This window comes from Gopherus flavomarginatus, chromosome 6, assembly GCF_025201925.1.
Source record: "Gopherus flavomarginatus isolate rGopFla2 chromosome 6, rGopFla2.mat.asm, whole genome shotgun sequence".
In the NCBI taxonomy this organism is placed as follows: Eukaryota; Metazoa; Chordata; order Testudines; family Testudinidae; genus Gopherus; species Gopherus flavomarginatus.
Window position 1 is genome coordinate 120,694,767 of NC_066622.1, and position 17,563 is coordinate 120,712,329.

A 17,563-nucleotide genomic window follows, 5' to 3' on the forward strand; every position below is an offset into this window, starting at 1 on the left:
CTCTTTTCAAAAGGGCCCTGTAACTTAAACAGCAGGAAGTGATGTGGCTCCATTAGAAAATGTAAAAGCATAAACAATAACTACTTGCATTTTGTCTGGCTGAGTCTTTTACTGCTAGAGATATTGTGGAGAACTCCCATTTATTCTACTCTCTCTGTTTAATATTTCTGTCCTGCTAATGCATTGGCCCCTTGGTGGATGACTGTCTCATGTTTAATTTACCACCAAAAAAAAAATCTACCAGAAAGACATTTCTTGATATTGAAATTATGTAAATGTTTTACCAGATTGTCCAGGGGTTCTGTAGCCAGTATTTGTTAATAAAAAAAATAAATTCTCAGTACTATAAACAGTTACTAATTAAAGAGCAATTAAAGAGAAGTGATGTAAAGAAAAGTAAAAATTATACATGGAGAGAATAATTTCTAAATTTTTGAATTTTTGGTCACAGTTGAGCTACTTTAGAAAGCTTGACTGAATGGCATCTGGCCCTGCCTATTTATTTAACTGTATAACTTATTATAACACTTTTCTTAGATTATGTTCACTCCAATTTCTCTTACCTCCATTAGCTGTAGTCAGAGGTTGTGGGCTGGATATTGCCCCAGTGGTCCCTGGCAGGAAAGTGGATGAAGAAGAGATCTCTGTTTCTTGTGTTGTGTAATCTGCAGGGGCTGTCAGAAAATTGAGCAAAGGAATGAATAGACTGGGGTGTTGGTTAAAAGATTTAAATTTCATATTTCCATTCTGAGTAGAGTTTACCCTGTTTTTGCTTTCCCCCAAGGCTTCACATATCACTAAATTATATTCTTTCTACCTACCAATTCTCCACCTCCAACAAAGAACCCCTTGTAACAGGGTGGTACTCCTGCTCTGTGGACCAGCACACGTAACATGTGTTGGTCCTAAAACAGTAGGAGGTGCTGAGTGAGACCTACTATCTCACTGTTGCACATGTAGCTGGTTAACCTCCATCTTGGATATGAGGGTGGGAGGACTGGAACGAGAGGGAGTGTCTCGTGTTCAAAATGAAATTTAATGAAATCTTTCAGTGAATAGATTCTGAAAATAAATAGGTTTTTCAGAAATAGTTTTGTTGTGCGGATTCAGAATTCCATAAGTTTTGGTAACAGGATGCCCAATTAGATGCAAAACTACCTGCCCACTTTTAACAAAGGCCCTGATATCCTGATGATTCGAAATACCAGGAAAATGTAGGCGAGTGACTCCTTTTTCCTGGAGAATTGATGCCTGAAATGATTTGCAAGCTGGGATGAATAGACTCTTCAAAGTATAACTGTTGCATGTAATTGGTGTGGGCAGTAATGGTCTATTTTGATATCTTTTATTTTTATGTAAATCTTATAAATAATATTATTTCTTAAAGTTTGCATTATTGGTCACGGTTAAGCCTCTTTAAAAGCATGACTTCCTTGATTGTAGGTGGATATTGTGATATTATTAAGATTGTAAGGCTGATTTTTTCTGATTTATTTATGGAATTATTTTCAAATATAATGCACTAACACAGTGCTTCAACATTACTACTAACCCCACACAGATATGGAAAGCGATGAGGATTTGCAACTGATTTGATAAACACAAGCAGTGTAACGCCAATGTAACAGTTATCCGCCTCTGAAACCCTTACTCATGTTGAGCAGCACTCACTTAGGTGAGCAGACTTAAGTCGATTTTCTCAGGCAGGAGTATTTGTATGAGGAAGAGTTTGTCTTTACTGGGACTGCTAAAGGATAAATCCTTTTCAGCTTGATTAAGGGCTGAAGAAGCAGCCCCTCACTGTCAAATGAGAATTGAAAGATTCTGATAAATATATTGAACCCAACTAAGAAATACCTGTTGTTTTGGATGCATGAACTGGCCAGATACATGAAAGAAAATAAAAGATCCACTTTAGTAACTTTCACCTAAATTGGCTGCCTGTTCTAAACTCAGTAACTCATTCTGTATAGGAGATACTCCTATAGCCCAGTACCCTCTTGCCTCTTGGTACAGCTTGTTTGTCCTGACAGCCCTGCCATATCCCAGGCATCATCACAAACTATTCCCCACATTCCATTCAAGCAAACAGCCACATGACAGTGCCTCACAGCTCTCTATTCCATCCATCAGTTGTACGAGCAACAAACCTTGTAGGACACAAAATAAGGCAAATCTCATAAAAACAAAAATTTCACATTTTTGGTCCCAGATGAGAGCCTCTTCAAAAGCATGAATGAATGGCATCTGGTCCTCCCTTTGTTTTTATCTGTATAACTTATTCCAGCATTTTTCTAAATTATGTTCACCCTCTTATTGTCCCCTACCTTTATTAGGTGTAGTCAGTGATTCTGGGGTTAATATTTCTCCAGTTTTCTCTGGTGAGGTGGTGGATGAAAAGGAGTTCTCTCTTTCTGGTGTTGTGTAATCCACAAAGATGAGGAAAGAAATTAAGAGAAAGAACTAGTAATGGCTTTTAAAACTGGGGTGTTGGTTAAAAGATTAAGATTTCAAGTTTTGTGGGAAAATGAGTTATCGCAATAGCCTTCCACTTGTGCACATATGGTTCAAAATTGTACTGTAAAGTTAATAATAAAGTCCTATAGCATTGAAATTAGGGAGCTTTGGTCATTGACATTGTTGGTTCGGGACTGGGTTCTTAAGAAGCAAAATGGAAAAGTTAAAAGAAAGCAATTAAAGCAAAAGAAAAATTCTGCATGGAAGGAAGTATGGACAATCATATCTCCACCAGCAGAGACACCCATGTAGGCAATACACAGTACGGCTAGCCATATACTACCCAACTCTGCCTTGGCATCTGTGATAGTAAGTGCAAGAATGGTTATTTTCCAGAACGTTTCAGAGAGAAGATGCCTATTTCCATATCCAGCTGAACACTTCCCTTTCTGAATGTCATAACCCCACATTATTTCCTTTTTTCCACACACTTAAGTGGCATTTACGTAGTTCCCTACACACTTACCAAATAGGCTGTAATAAATATCTTCTTGGCTGCTTTTATTCTAGAACTACACATTGAACTTTACATTCCTTTCCTCCTGGGACATTCGTTCACATCCCCCTACTGAAGCCTTTTAGCACTTTCACCCAAATGTGGGTGAAACTAATTCTGTATACAGAAACCCCTACAGCCCAGTGCCCTCTTGCCTCTTGGTATGGCTCGTTTGGCCTGTACAGCCCTGCCATATTCCAGGTATCATCACAAACTGTTCCCCACATTCCATTCAAGTAAACAGCCACACAACACTGCCTCACAGCTCTCTATTCCATCCACCAGTTGTGTGATCAACAAACCTTGTAGGACACAAAATAAGGCAAATCTCATAAATAGAAAAAATTTGCATTTTTGGTCACAGATGAGCCTCTTTAAAAGCATTAATGAATGGCATGTGGTCCTCCCGTTGTATTTAACCATATAACTTATTCCAGCATTTTTCTTACATTATGCTCAGAGTCTGTTCAGAAGTCCATTACCTGCACTAGGTGTAGTCAGTGATTCTGGAGTGGATATTGCCCCAGTGCTCTCTGGTGCGGTGGTGGACGAAAAGGAGTGCTCTCTTTCTGGTATTGTGTAATCCACAGAAGCTGTCAGAAAGACAAGGAAAGAAATTAATAGAACTAGCAACTACTACTAGCACCTAGAACTGGAGCTTGGTAAAGATTTAGATTTCATGTTCTGTGGAAAAAATGAGTTAGTGTAATAACCTTTTGCTTTTGGAGATGTGGATCAAAGTTGTATTTCAATGTTAATTATAAATTATTATTTGATTAGCAATTGGGGACTTGTGTCATTGACAGCATTAGTTCAGGACTGAATTTTTAAGGGGTAATCCTAGAAGTTAACCTAGAAGTTACCATCTAACATCCAAAACACTGTAAATATTTTATTCTCTTTTCAAAAGGGCCCTGTAACTTAAACAGCAGGAAGTGATGTGGCTCCATTAGAAAATGTAAAAGCATAAACAATAACTACTTGCATTTTGTCTGGCTGAGTCTTTTACTGCTAGAGATATTGTGGAGAACTCCCATTTATTCTACTCTCTCTGTTTAATATTTCTGTCCTGCTAATGCATTGGCCCCTTGGTGGATGACTGTCTCATGTTTAATTTACCACCAAAAAAAAAATCTACCAGAAAGACATTTCTTGATATTGAAATTATGTAAATGTTTTACCAGATTGTCCAGGGGTTCTGTAGCCAGTATTTGTTAATAAAAAAAATAAATTCTCAGTACTATAAACAGTTACTAATTAAAGAGCAATTAAAGAGAAGTGATGTAAAGAAAAGTAAAAATTATACATGGAGAGAATAATTTCTAAATTTTTGAATTTTTCGTCACAGTTGAGCTACTTTAGAAAGCTTGACTGAATGGCATCTGGCCCTGCCTATTTATTTAACTGTATAACTTATTATAACACTTTTCTTAGATTATGTTCACTCCAATTTCTCTTACCTCCATTAGCTGTAGTCAGAGGTTGTGGGCTGGATATTGCCCCAGTGGTCCCTGGCAGGAAAGTGGATGAAGAAGAGATCTCTGTTTCTTGTGTTGTGTAATCTGCAGGGGCTGTCAGAAAATTGAGCAAAGGAATGAATAGACTGGGGTGTTGGTTAAAAGATTTAAATTTCATATTTCCATTCTGAGTAGAGTTTACCCTGTTTTTGCTTTCCCCCAAGGCTTCACATATCACTAAATTATATTCTTTCTACCTACCAATTCTCCACCTCCAACAAAGAACCCCTTGTAACAGGGTGGTACTCCTGCTCTGTGGACCAGCACACGTAACATGTGTTGGTCCTAAAACAGTAGGAGGTGCTGAGTGAGACCTACTATCTCACTGTTGCACATGTAGCTGGTTAACCTCCATCTTGGATATGAGGGTGGGAGGACTGGAACGAGAGGGAGTGTCTCGTGTTCAAAATGAAATTTAATGAAATCTTTCAGTGAATAGATTCTGAAAATAAATAGGTTTTTCAGAAATAGTTTTGTTGTGCGGATTCAGAATTCCATAAGTTTTGGTAACAGGATGCCCAATTAGATGCAAAACTACCTGCCCACTTTTAACAAAGGCCCTGATATCCTGATGATTCGAAATACCAGGAAAATGTAGGCGAGTGACTCCTTTTTCCTGGAGAATTGATGCCTGAAATGATTTGCAAGCTGGGATGAATAGACTCTTCAAAGTATAACTGTTGCATGTAATTGGTGTGGGCAGTAATGGTCTATTTTGATATCTTTTATTTTTATGTAAATCTTATAAATAATATTATTTCTTAAAGTTTGCATTATTGGTCACGGTTAAGCCTCTTTAAAAGCATGACTTCCTTGATTGTAGGTGGATATTGTGATATTATTAAGATTGTAAGGCTGATTTTTTCTGATTTATTTATGGAATTATTTTCAAATATAATGCACTAACACAGTGCTTCAACATTACTACTAACCCCACACAGATATGGAAAGCGATGAGGATTTGCAACTGATTTGATAAACACAAGCAGTGTAACGCCAATGTAACAGTTATCCGCCTCTGAAACCCTTACTCATGTTGAGCAGCACTCACTTAGGTGAGCAGACTTAAGTCGATTTTCTCAGGCAGGAGTATTTGTATGAGGAAGAGTTTGTCTTTACTGGGACTGCTAAAGGATAAATCCTTTTCAGCTTGATTAAGGGCTGAAGAAGCAGCCCCTCACTGTCAAATGAGAATTGAAAGATTCTGATAAATATATTGAACCCAACTAAGAAATACCTGTTGTTTTGGATGCATGAACTGGCCAGATACATGAAAGAAAATAAAAGATCCACTTTAGTAACTTTCACCTAAATTGGCTGCCTGTTCTAAACTCAGTAACTCATTCTGTATAGGAGATACTCCTATAGCCCAGTACCCTCTTGCCTCTTGGTACAGCTTGTTTGTCCTGACAGCTCTGCCATATCCCAGGCATCATCACAAACTATTCCCCACATTCCATTCAAGCAAACAGCCACATGACAGTGCCTCACAGCTCTCTATTCCATCCATCAGTTGTACGAGCAACAAACCTTGTAGGACACAAAATAAGGCAAATCTCATAAAAACAAAAATTTCACATTTTTGGTCCCAGATGAGAGCCTCTTCAAAAGCATGAATGAATGGCATCTGGTCCTCCCTTTGTTTTTATCTGTATAACTTATTCCAGCATTTTTCTAAATTATGTTCACCCTCTTATTGTCCCCTACCTTTATTAGGTGTAGTCAGTGATTCTGGGGTTAATATTTCTCCAGTTTTCTCTGGTGAGGTGGTGGATGAAAAGGAGTTCTCTCTTTCTGGTGTTGTGTAATCCACAAAGATGAGGAAAGAAATTAAGAGAAAGAACTAGTAATGGCTTTTAAAACTGGGGTGTTGGTTAAAAGATTAAGATTTCAAGTTTTGTGGGAAAATGAGTTATCGCAATAGCCTTCCACTTGTGCACATATGGTTCAAAATTGTACTGTAAAGTTAATAATAAAGTCCTATAGCATTGAAATTAGGGAGCTTTGGTCATTGACATTGTTGGTTCGGGACTGGGTTCTTAAGAAGCAAAATGGAAAAGTTAAAAGAAAGCAATTAAAGCAAAAGAAAAATTCTGCATGGAAGGAAGTATGGACAATCATATCTCCACCAGCAGAGACACCCATGTAGGCAATACACAGTACGGCTAGCCATATACTACCCAACTCTGCCTTGGCATCTGTGATAGTAAGTGCAAGAATGGTTATTTTCCAGAACGTTTCAGAGAGAAGATGCCTATTTCCATATCCAGCTGAACACTTCCCTTTCTGAATGTCATAACCCCACATTATTTCCTTTTTTCCACACACTTAAGTGGCATTTACGTAGTTCCCTACACACTTACCAAATAGGCTGTAATAAATATCTTCTTGGCTGCTTTTATTCTAGAACTACACATTGAACTTTACATTCCTTTCCTCCTGGGACATTCGTTCACATCCCCCTACTGAAGCCTTTTAGCACTTTCACCCAAATGTGGGTGAAACTAATTCTGTATACAGAAACCCCTACAGCCCAGTGCCCTCTTGCCTCTTGGTATGGCTCGTTTGGCCTGTACAGCCCTGCCATATTCCAGGTATCATCACAAACTGTTCCCCACATTCCATTCAAGTAAACAGCCACACAACACTGCCTCACAGCTCTCTATTCCATCCACCAGTTGTGTGATCAACAAACCTTGTAGGACACAAAATAAGGCAAATCTCATAAATAGAAAAAATTTGCATTTTTGGTCACAGATGAGCCTCTTTAAAAGCATTAATGAATGGCATGTGGTCCTCCCGTTGTATTTAACCATATAACTTATTCCAGCATTTTTCTTACATTATGCTCAGAGTCTGTTCAGAAGTCCATTACCTGCACTAGGTGTAGTCAGTGATTCTGGAGTGGATATTGCCCCAGTGCTCTCTGGTGCGGTGGTGGACGAAAAGGAGTGCTCTCTTTCTGGTATTGTGTAATCCACAGAAGCTGTCAGAAAGACAAGGAAAGAAATTAATAGAACTAGCAACTACTACTAGCACCTAGAACTGGAGCTTGGTAAAGATTTAGATTTCATGTTCTGTGGAAAAATGAGTTAGTGTAATAACCTTTCGCTTTTGGAGATGTGGATCAAAGTTGTATTTCAATGTTAATTATAAATTATTATTTGATTAGCAATTGGGGACTTGTGTCATTGACAGCATTAGTTCAGGACTGAATTTTTAAGGGGTAATCCTAGAAGTTAACCTAGAAGTTACCATCTAACATCCAAAACACTGTAAATATTTTATTCTCTTTTCAAAAGGGCCCTGTAACTTAAACAGCAGGAAGTGATGTGGCTCCATTAGAAAATGTAAAAGCATAAACAATAACTACTTGCATTTTGTCTGGCTGAGTCTTTTACTGCTAGAGATATTGTGGAGAACTCCCATTTATTCTACTCTCTCTGTTTAATATTTCTGTCCTGCTAATGCATTGGCCCCTTGGTGGATGACTGTCTCATGTTTAATTTACCACCAAAAAAAAAATCTACCAGAAAGACATTTCTTGATATTGAAATTATGTAAATGTTTTACCAGATTGTCCAGGGGTTCTGTAGCCAGTATTTGTTAATAAAAAAAATAAATTCTCAGTACTATAAACAGTTACTAATTAAAGAGCAATTAAAGAGAAGTGATGTAAAGAAAAGTAAAAATTATACATGGAGAGAATAATTTCTAAATTTTTGAATTTTTGGTCACAGTTGAGCTACTTTAGAAAGCTTGACTGAATGGCATCTGGCCCTGCCTATTTATTTAACTGTATAACTTATTATAACACTTTTCTTAGATTATGTTCACTCCAATTTCTCTTACCTCCATTAGCTGTAGTCAGAGGTTGTGGGCTGGATATTGCCCCAGTGGTCCCTGGCAGGAAAGTGGATGAAGAAGAGATCTCTGTTTCTTGTGTTGTGTAATCTGCAGGGGCTGTCAGAAAATTGAGCAAAGGAATGAATAGACTGGGGTGTTGGTTAAAAGATTTAAATTTCATATTTCCATTCTGAGTAGAGTTTACCCTGTTTTTGCTTTCCCCCAAGGCTTCACATATCACTAAATTATATTCTTTCTACCTACCAATTCTCCACCTCCAACAAAGAACCCCTTGTAACAGGGTGGTACTCCTGCTCTGTGGACCAGCACACGTAACATGTGTTGGTCCTAAAACAGTAGGAGGTGCTGAGTGAGACCTACTATCTCACTGTTGCACATGTAGCTGGTTAACCTCCATCTTGGATATGAGGGTGGGAGGACTGGAACGAGAGGGAGTGTCTCGTGTTCAAAATGAAATTTAATGAAATCTTTCAGTGAATAGATTCTGAAAATAAATAGGTTTTTCAGAAATAGTTTTGTTGTGCGGATTCAGAATTCCATAAGTTTTGGTAACAGGATGCCCAATTAGATGCAAAACTACCTGCCCACTTTTAACAAAGGCCCTGATATCCTGATGATTCGAAATACCAGGAAAATGTAGGCGAGTGACTCCTTTTTCCTGGAGAATTGATGCCTGAAATGATTTGCAAGCTGGGATGAATAGACTCTTCAAAGTATAACTGTTGCATGTAATTGGTGTGGGCAGTAATGGTCTATTTTGATATCTTTTATTTTTATGTAAATCTTATAAATAATATTATTTCTTAAAGTTTGCATTATTGGTCACGGTTAAGCCTCTTTAAAAGCATGACTTCCTTGATTGTAGGTGGATATTGTGATATTATTAAGATTGTAAGGCTGATTTTTTCTGATTTATTTATGGAATTATTTTCAAATATAATGCACTAACACAGTGCTTCAACATTACTACTAACCCCACACAGATATGGAAAGCGATGAGGATTTGCAACTGATTTGATAAACACAAGCAGTGTAATGCCAATGTAACAGTTATCCGCCTCTGAAACCCTTACTCATGTTGAGCAGCACTCACTTAGGTGAGCAGACTTAAGTCGATTTTCTCAGGCAGGAGTATTTGTATGAGGAAGAGTTTGTCTTTACTGGGACTGCTAAAGGATAAATCCTTTTCAGCTTGATTAAGGGCTGAAGAAGCAGCCCCTCACTGTCAAATGAGAATTGAAAGATTCTGATAAATATATTGAACCCAACTAAGAAATACCTGTTGTTTTGGATGCATGAACTGGCCAGATACATGAAAGAAAATAAAAGATCCACTTTAGTAACTTTCACCTAAATTGGCTGCCTGTTCTAAACTCAGTAACTCATTCTGTATAGGAGATACTCCTATAGCCCAGTACCCTCTTGCCTCTTGGTACAGCTTGTTTGTCCTGACAGCCCTGCCATATCCCAGGCATCATCACAAACTATTCCCCACATTCCATTCAAGCAAACAGCCACATGACAGTGCCTCACAGCTCTCTATTCCATCCATCAGTTGTACGAGCAACAAACCTTGTAGGACACAAAATAAGGCAAATCTCATAAAAACAAAAATTTCACATTTTTGGTCCCAGATGAGAGCCTCTTCAAAAGCATGAATGAATGGCATCTGGTCCTCCCTTTGTTTTTATCTGTATAACTTATTCCAGCATTTTTCTAAATTATGTTCACCCTCTTATTGTCCCCTACCTTTATTAGGTGTAGTCAGTGATTCTGGGGTTAATATTTCTCCAGTTTTCTCTGGTGAGGTGGTGGATGAAAAGGAGTTCTCTCTTTCTGGTGTTGTGTAATCCACAAAGATGAGGAAAGAAATTAAGAGAAAGAACTAGTAATGGCTTTTAAAACTGGGGTGTTGGTTAAAAGATTAAGATTTCAAGTTTTGTGGGAAAATGAGTTATCGCAATAGCCTTCCACTTGTGCACATATGGTTCAAAATTGTACTGTAAAGTTAATAATAAAGTCCTATAGCATTGAAATTAGGGAGCTTTGGTCATTGACATTGTTGGTTCGGGACTGGGTTCTTAAGAAGCAAAATGGAAAAGTTAAAAGAAAGCAATTAAAGCAAAAGAAAAATTCTGCATGGAAGGAAGTATGGACAATCATATCTCCACCAGCAGAGACACCCATGTAGGCAATACACAGTACGGCTAGCCATATACTACCCAACTCTGCCTTGGCATCTGTGATAGTAAGTGCAAGAATGGTTATTTTCCAGAACGTTTCAGAGAGAAGATGCCTATTTCCATATCCAGCTGAACACTTCCCTTTCTGAATGTCATAACCCCACATTATTTCCTTTTTTCCACACACTTAAGTGGCATTTACGTAGTTCCCTACACACTTACCAAATAGGCTGTAATAAATATCTTCTTGGCTGCTTTTATTCTAGAACTACACATTGAACTTTACATTCCTTTCCTCCTGGGACATTCGTTCACATCCCCCTACTGAAGCCTTTTAGCACTTTCACCCAAATGTGGGTGAAACTAATTCTGTATACAGAAACCCCTACAGCCCAGTGCCCTCTTGCCTCTTGGTATGGCTCGTTTGGCCTGTACAGCCCTGCCATATTCCAGGTATCATCACAAACTGTTCCCCACATTCCATTCAAGTAAACAGCCACACAACACTGCCTCACAGCTCTCTATTCCATCCACCAGTTGTGTGATCAACAAACCTTGTAGGACACAAAATAAGGCAAATCTCATAAATAGAAAAAATTTGCATTTTTGGTCACAGATGAGCCTCTTTAAAAGCATTAATGAATGGCATGTGGTCCTCCCGTTGTATTTAACCATATAACTTATTCCAGCATTTTTCTTACATTATGCTCAGAGTCTGTTCAGAAGTCCATTACCTGCACTAGGTGTAGTCAGTGATTCTGGAGTGGATATTGCCCCAGTGCTCTCTGGTGCGGTGGTGGACGAAAAGGAGTGCTCTCTTTCTGGTATTGTGTAATCCACAGAAGCTGTCAGAAAGACAAGGAAAGAAATTAATAGAACTAGCAACTACTACTAGCACCTAGAACTGGAGCTTGGTAAAGATTTAGATTTCATGTTCTGTGGAAAAATGAGTTAGTGTAATAACCTTTTGCTTTTGGAGATGTGGATCAAAGTTGTATTTCAATGTTAATTATAAATTATTATTTGATTAGCAATTGGGGACTTGTGTCATTGACAGCATTAGTTCAGGACTGAATTTTTAAGGGGTAATCCTAGAAGTTAACCTAGAAGTTACCATCTAACATCCAAAACACTGTAAATATTTTATTCTCTTTTCAAAAGGGCCCTGTAACTTAAACAGCAGGAAGTGATGTGGCTCCATTAGAAAATGTAAAAGCATAAACAATAACTACTTGCATTTTGTCTGGCTGAGTCTTTTACTGCTAGAGATATTGTGGAGAACTCCCATTTATTCTACTCTCTCTGTTTAATATTTCTGTCCTGCTAATGCATTGGCCCCTTGGTGGATGACTGTCTCATGTTTAATTTACCACCAAAAAAAAAATCTACCAGAAAGACATTTCTTGATATTGAAATTATGTAAATGTTTTACCAGATTGTCCAGGGGTTCTGTAGCCAGTATTTGTTAATAAAAAAAATAAATTCTCAGTACTATAAACAGTTACTAATTAAAGAGCAATTAAAGAGAAGTGATGTAAAGAAAAGTAAAAATTATACATGGAGAGAATAATTTCTAAATTTTTGAATTTTTGGTCACAGTTGAGCTACTTTAGAAAGCTTGACTGAATGGCATCTGGCCCTGCCTATTTATTTAACTGTATAACTTATTATAACACTTTTCTTAGATTATGTTCACTCCAATTTCTCTTACCTCCATTAGCTGTAGTCAGAGGTTGTGGGCTGGATATTGCCCCAGTGGTCCCTGGCAGGAAAGTGGATGAAGAAGAGATCTCTGTTTCTTGTGTTGTGTAATCTGCAGGGGCTGTCAGAAAATTGAGCAAAGGAATGAATAGACTGGGGTGTTGGTTAAAAGATTTAAATTTCATATTTCCATTCTGAGTAGAGTTTACCCTGTTTTTGCTTTCCCCCAAGGCTTCACATATCACTAAATTATATTCTTTCTACCTACCAATTCTCCACCTCCAACAAAGAACCCCTTGTAACAGGGTGGTACTCCTGCTCTGTGGACCAGCACACGTAACATGTGTTGGTCCTAAAACAGTAGGAGGTGCTGAGTGAGACCTACTATCTCACTGTTGCACATGTAGCTGGTTAACCTCCATCTTGGATATGAGGGTGGGAGGACTGGAACGAGAGGGAGTGTCTCGTGTTCAAAATGAAATTTAATGAAATCTTTCATTGAATAGATTCTGAAAATAAATAGGTTTTTCAGAAATAGTTTTGTTGTGCGGATTCAGAATTCCATAAGTTTTGGTAACAGGATGCCCAATTAGATGCAAAACTACCTGCCCACTTTTAACAAAGGCCCTGATATCCTGATGATTCGAAATACCAGGAAAATGTAGGCGAGTGACTCCTTTTTCCTGGAGAATTGATGCCTGAAATGATTTGCAAGCTGGGATGAATAGACTCTTCAAAGTATAACTGTTGCATGTAATTGGTGTGGGCAGTAATGGTCTATTTTGATATCTTTTATTTTTATGTAAATCTTATAAATAATATTATTTCTTAAAGTTTGCATTATTGGTCACGGTTAAGCCTCTTTAAAAGCATGACTTCCTTGATTGTAGGTGGATATTGTGATATTATTAAGATTGTAAGGCTGATTTTTTCTGATTTATTTATGGAATTATTTTCAAATATAATGCACTAACACAGTGCTTCAACATTACTACTAACCCCACACAGATATGGAAAGCGATGAGGATTTGCAACTGATTTGATAAACACAAGCAGTGTAATGCCAATGTAACAGTTATCCGCCTCTGAAACCCTTACTCATGTTGAGCAGCACTCACTTAGGTGAGCAGACTTAAGTCGATTTTCTCAGGCAGGAGTATTTGTATGAGGAAGAGTTTGTCTTTACTGGGACTGCTAAAGGATAAATCCTTTTCAGCTTGATTAAGGGCTGAAGAAGCAGCCCCTCACTGTCAAATGAGAATTGAAAGATTCTGATAAATATATTGAACCCAACTAAGAAATACCTGTTGTTTTGGATGCATGAACTGGCCAGATACATGAAAGAAAATAAAAGATCCACTTTAGTAACTTTCACCTAAATTGGCTGCCTGTTCTAAACTCAGTAACTCATTCTGTATAGGAGATACTCCTATAGCCCAGTACCCTCTTGCCTCTTGGTACAGCTTGTTTGTCCTGACAGCCCTGCCATATCCCAGGCATCATCACAAACTATTCCCCACATTCCATTCAAGCAAACAGCCACATGACAGTGCCTCACAGCTCTCTATTCCATCCATCAGTTGTACGAGCAACAAACCTTGTAGGACACAAAATAAGGCAAATCTCATAAAAACAAAAATTTCACATTTTTGGTCCCAGATGAGAGCCTCTTCAAAAGCATGAATGAATGGCATCTGGTCCTCCCTTTGTTTTTATCTGTATAACTTATTCCAGCATTTTTCTAAATTATGTTCACCCTCTTATTGTCCCCTACCTTTATTAGGTGTAGTCAGTGATTCTGGGGTTAATATTTCTCCAGTTTTCTCTGGTGAGGTGGTGGATGAAAAGGAGTTCTCTCTTTCTGGTGTTGTGTAATCCACAAAGATGAGGAAAGAAATTAAGAGAAAGAACTAGTAATGGCTTTTAAAACTGGGGTGTTGGTTAAAAGATTAAGATTTCAAGTTTTGTGGGAAAATGAGTTATCGCAATAGCCTTCCACTTGTGCACATATGGTTCAAAATTGTACTGTAAAGTTAATAATAAAGTCCTATAGCATTGAAATTAGGGAGCTTTGGTCATTGACATTGTTGGTTCGGGACTGGGTTCTTAAGAAGCAAAATGGAAAAGTTAAAAGAAAGCAATTAAAGCAAAAGAAAAATTCTGCATGGAAGGAAGTATGGACAATCATATCTCCACCAGCAGAGACACCCATGTAGGCAATACACAGTACGGCTAGCCATATACTACCCAACTCTGCCTTGGCATCTGTGATAGTAAGTGCAAGAATGGTTATTTTCCAGAACGTTTCAGAGAGAAGATGCCTATTTCCATATCCAGCTGAACACTTCCCTTTCTGAATGTCATAACCCCACATTATTTCCTTTTTTCCACACACTTAAGTGGCATTTACGTAGTTCCCTACACACTTACCAAATAGGCTGTAATAAATATCTTCTTGGCTGCTTTTATTCTAGAACTACACATTGAACTTTACATTCCTTTCCTCCTGGGACATTCGTTCACATCCCCCTACTGAAGCCTTTTAGCACTTTCACCCAAATGTGGGTGAAACTAATTCTGTATACAGAAACCCCTACAGCCCAGTGCCCTCTTGCCTCTTGGTATGGCTCGTTTGGCCTGTACAGCCCTGCCATATTCCAGGTATCATCACAAACTGTTCCCCACATTCCATTCAAGTAAACAGCCACACAACACTGCCTCACAGCTCTCTATTCCATCCACCAGTTGTGTGATCAACAAACCTTGTAGGACACAAAATAAGGCAAATCTCATAAATAGAAAAAATTTGCATTTTTGGTCACAGATGAGCCTCTTTAAAAGCATTAATGAATGGCATGTGGTCCTCCCGTTGTATTTAACCATATAACTTATTCCAGCATTTTTCTTACATTATGCTCAGAGTCTGTTCAGAAGTCCATTACCTGCACTAGGTGTAGTCAGTGATTCTGGAGTGGATATTGCCCCAGTGCTCTCTGGTGCGGTGGTGGACGAAAAGGAGTGCTCTCTTTCTGGTATTGTGTAATCCACAGAAGCTGTCAGAAAGACAAGGAAAGAAATTAATAGAACTAGCAACTACTACTAGCACCTAGAACTGGAGCTTGGTAAAGATTTAGATTTCATGTTCTGTGGAAAAATGAGTTAGTGTAATAACCTTTTGCTTTTGGAGATGTGGAACAAAGTTGTATTTCAATGTTAATTATAAATTATTATTTGATTAGCAATTGGGGACTTGTGTCATTGACAGCATTAGTTCAGGACTGAATTTTTAAGGGGTAATCCTAGAAGTTAACCTAGAAGTTACCATCTAACATCCAAAACACTGTAAATATTTTATTCTCTTTTCAAAAGGGCCCTGTAACTTAAACAGCAGGAAGTGATGTGGCTCCATTAGAAAATGTAAAAGCATAAACAATAACTACTTGCATTTTGTCTGGCTGAGTCTTTTACTGCTAGAGATATTGTGGAGAACTCCCATTTATTCTACTCTCTCTGTCTAATATTTCTGTCCTGCTAATGCATTGGCCCCTTGGTGGATGACTGTCTCATGTTTAATTTACCACCAAAAAAAAAATCTACCAGAAAGACATTTCTTGATATTGAAATTATGTAAATGTTTTACCAGATTGTCCAGGGGTTCTGTAGCCAGTATTTGTTAATAAAAAAATAAATTCTCAGTACTATAAACAGTTACTAATTAAAGAGCAATTAAAGAGAAGTGATGTAAAGAAAAGTAAAAATTATACATGGAGAGAATAATTTCTAAATTTTTGAATTTTTGGTCACAGTTGAGCTACTTTAGAAAGCTTGACTGAATGGCATCTGGCCCTGCCTATTTATTTAACTGTATAACTTATTATAACACTTTTCTTAGATTATGTTCACTCCAATTTCTCTTACCTCCATTAGCTGTAGTCAGAGGTTGTGGGCTGGATATTGCCCCAGTGGTCCCTGGCAGGAAAGTGGATGAAGAAGAGATCTCTGTTTCTTGTGTTGTGTAATCTGCAGGGGCTGTCAGAAAATTGAGCAAAGGAATGAATAGACTGGGGTGTTGGTTAAAAGATTTAAATTTCATATTTCCATTCTGAGTAGAGTTTACCCTGTTTTTGCTTTCCCCCAAGGCTTCACATATCACTAAATTATATTCTTTCTACCTACCAATTCTCCACCTCCAACAAAGAACCCCTTGTAACAGGGTGGTACTCCTGCTCTGTGGACCAGCACACGTAACATGTGTTGGTCCTAAAACAGTAGGAGGTGCTGAGTGAGACCTACTATCTCACTGTTGCACATGTAGCTGGTTAACCTCCATCTTGGATATGAGGGTGGGAGGACTGGAACGAGAGGGAGTGTCTCGTGTTCAAAATGAAATTTAATGAAATCTTTCAGTGAATAGATTCTGAAAATAAATAGGTTTTTCAGAAATAGTTTTGTTGTGCGGATTCAGAATTCCATAAGTTTTGGTAACAGGATGCCCAATTAGATGCAAAACTACCTGCCCACTTTTAACAAAGGCCCTGATATCCTGATGATTTGAAATACCAGGAAAATGTAGGCGAGTGACTCCTTTTTCCTGGAGAATTGATGCCTGAAATGATTTGCAAGCTGGGATGAATAGACTCTTCAAAGTATAACTGTTGCATGTAATTGGTGTGGGCAGTAATGGTCTATTTTGATATCTTTTATTTTTATGTAAATCTTATAAATAATATTATTTCTTAAAGTTTGCATTATTGGTCACGGTTAAGCCTCTTTAAAAGCATGACTTCCTTGATTGTAGGTGGATATTGTGATATTATTAAGATTGTAAGGCTGATTTTTTCTGATTTATTTATGGAATTATTTTCAAATATAATGCACTAACACAGTGCTTCAACATTACTACTAACCCCACACAGATATGGAAAGCGATGAGGATTTGCAACTGATTTGATAAACACAAGCAGTGTAATGCCAATGTAACAGTTATCCGCCTCTGAAACCCTTACTCGTGTTGAGCAGCACTCACTTAGGTGAGCAGACTTAAGTCGATTTTCTCAGGCAGGAGTATTTGTATGAGGAAGAGTTTGTCTTTACTGGGACTGCTAAAGGATAAATCCTTTTCAGCTTGATTAAGGGCTGAAGAAGCAGCCCCTCACTGTCAAATGAGAATTGAAAGATTCTGATAAATATATTGAACCCAACTAAGAAATACCTGTTGTTTTGGATGCATGAACTGGCCAGATACATGAAAGAAAATAAAAGATCCACTTTGGTAACTTTCA

The 17,563-nt window shown here is 37.9% G+C and overlaps 1 protein-coding gene across 13 annotated transcripts in view; it reads right to left on the reverse strand.

Moving 5' to 3' along the window:
* LOC127053738 (deleted in malignant brain tumors 1 protein-like) overlaps positions 1 to 17,563 on the reverse strand; it is an 80,025-nt gene that overhangs the window by 48,678 nt on the left and 13,784 nt on the right. For 4 of the 13 annotated variants that reach the window (XM_050958953.1, XM_050958949.1, XM_050958941.1 and 1 more), the window contains 7 exons: positions 16,200 to 16,301; positions 15,224 to 15,334; positions 12,292 to 12,393; positions 11,315 to 11,425; positions 8,383 to 8,484; positions 7,406 to 7,516; positions 4,474 to 4,575 (listed from right to left, as the gene is read on the reverse strand). In XM_050958953.1, the coding sequence (XP_050814910.1) occupies positions 4,474 to 4,575; positions 7,406 to 7,516; positions 8,383 to 8,484; positions 11,315 to 11,425; positions 12,292 to 12,393; positions 15,224 to 15,334; positions 16,200 to 16,301 (741 nt within the window). The remainder of the gene's footprint in view (positions 1 to 4,473; positions 4,576 to 7,405; positions 7,517 to 8,382; positions 8,485 to 11,314; positions 11,426 to 12,291; positions 12,394 to 15,223; positions 15,335 to 16,199; positions 16,302 to 17,563) is intronic. The other 9 variants (XM_050958944.1, XM_050958943.1, XM_050958948.1 and 6 more) reach the window with 9 other exon arrangements.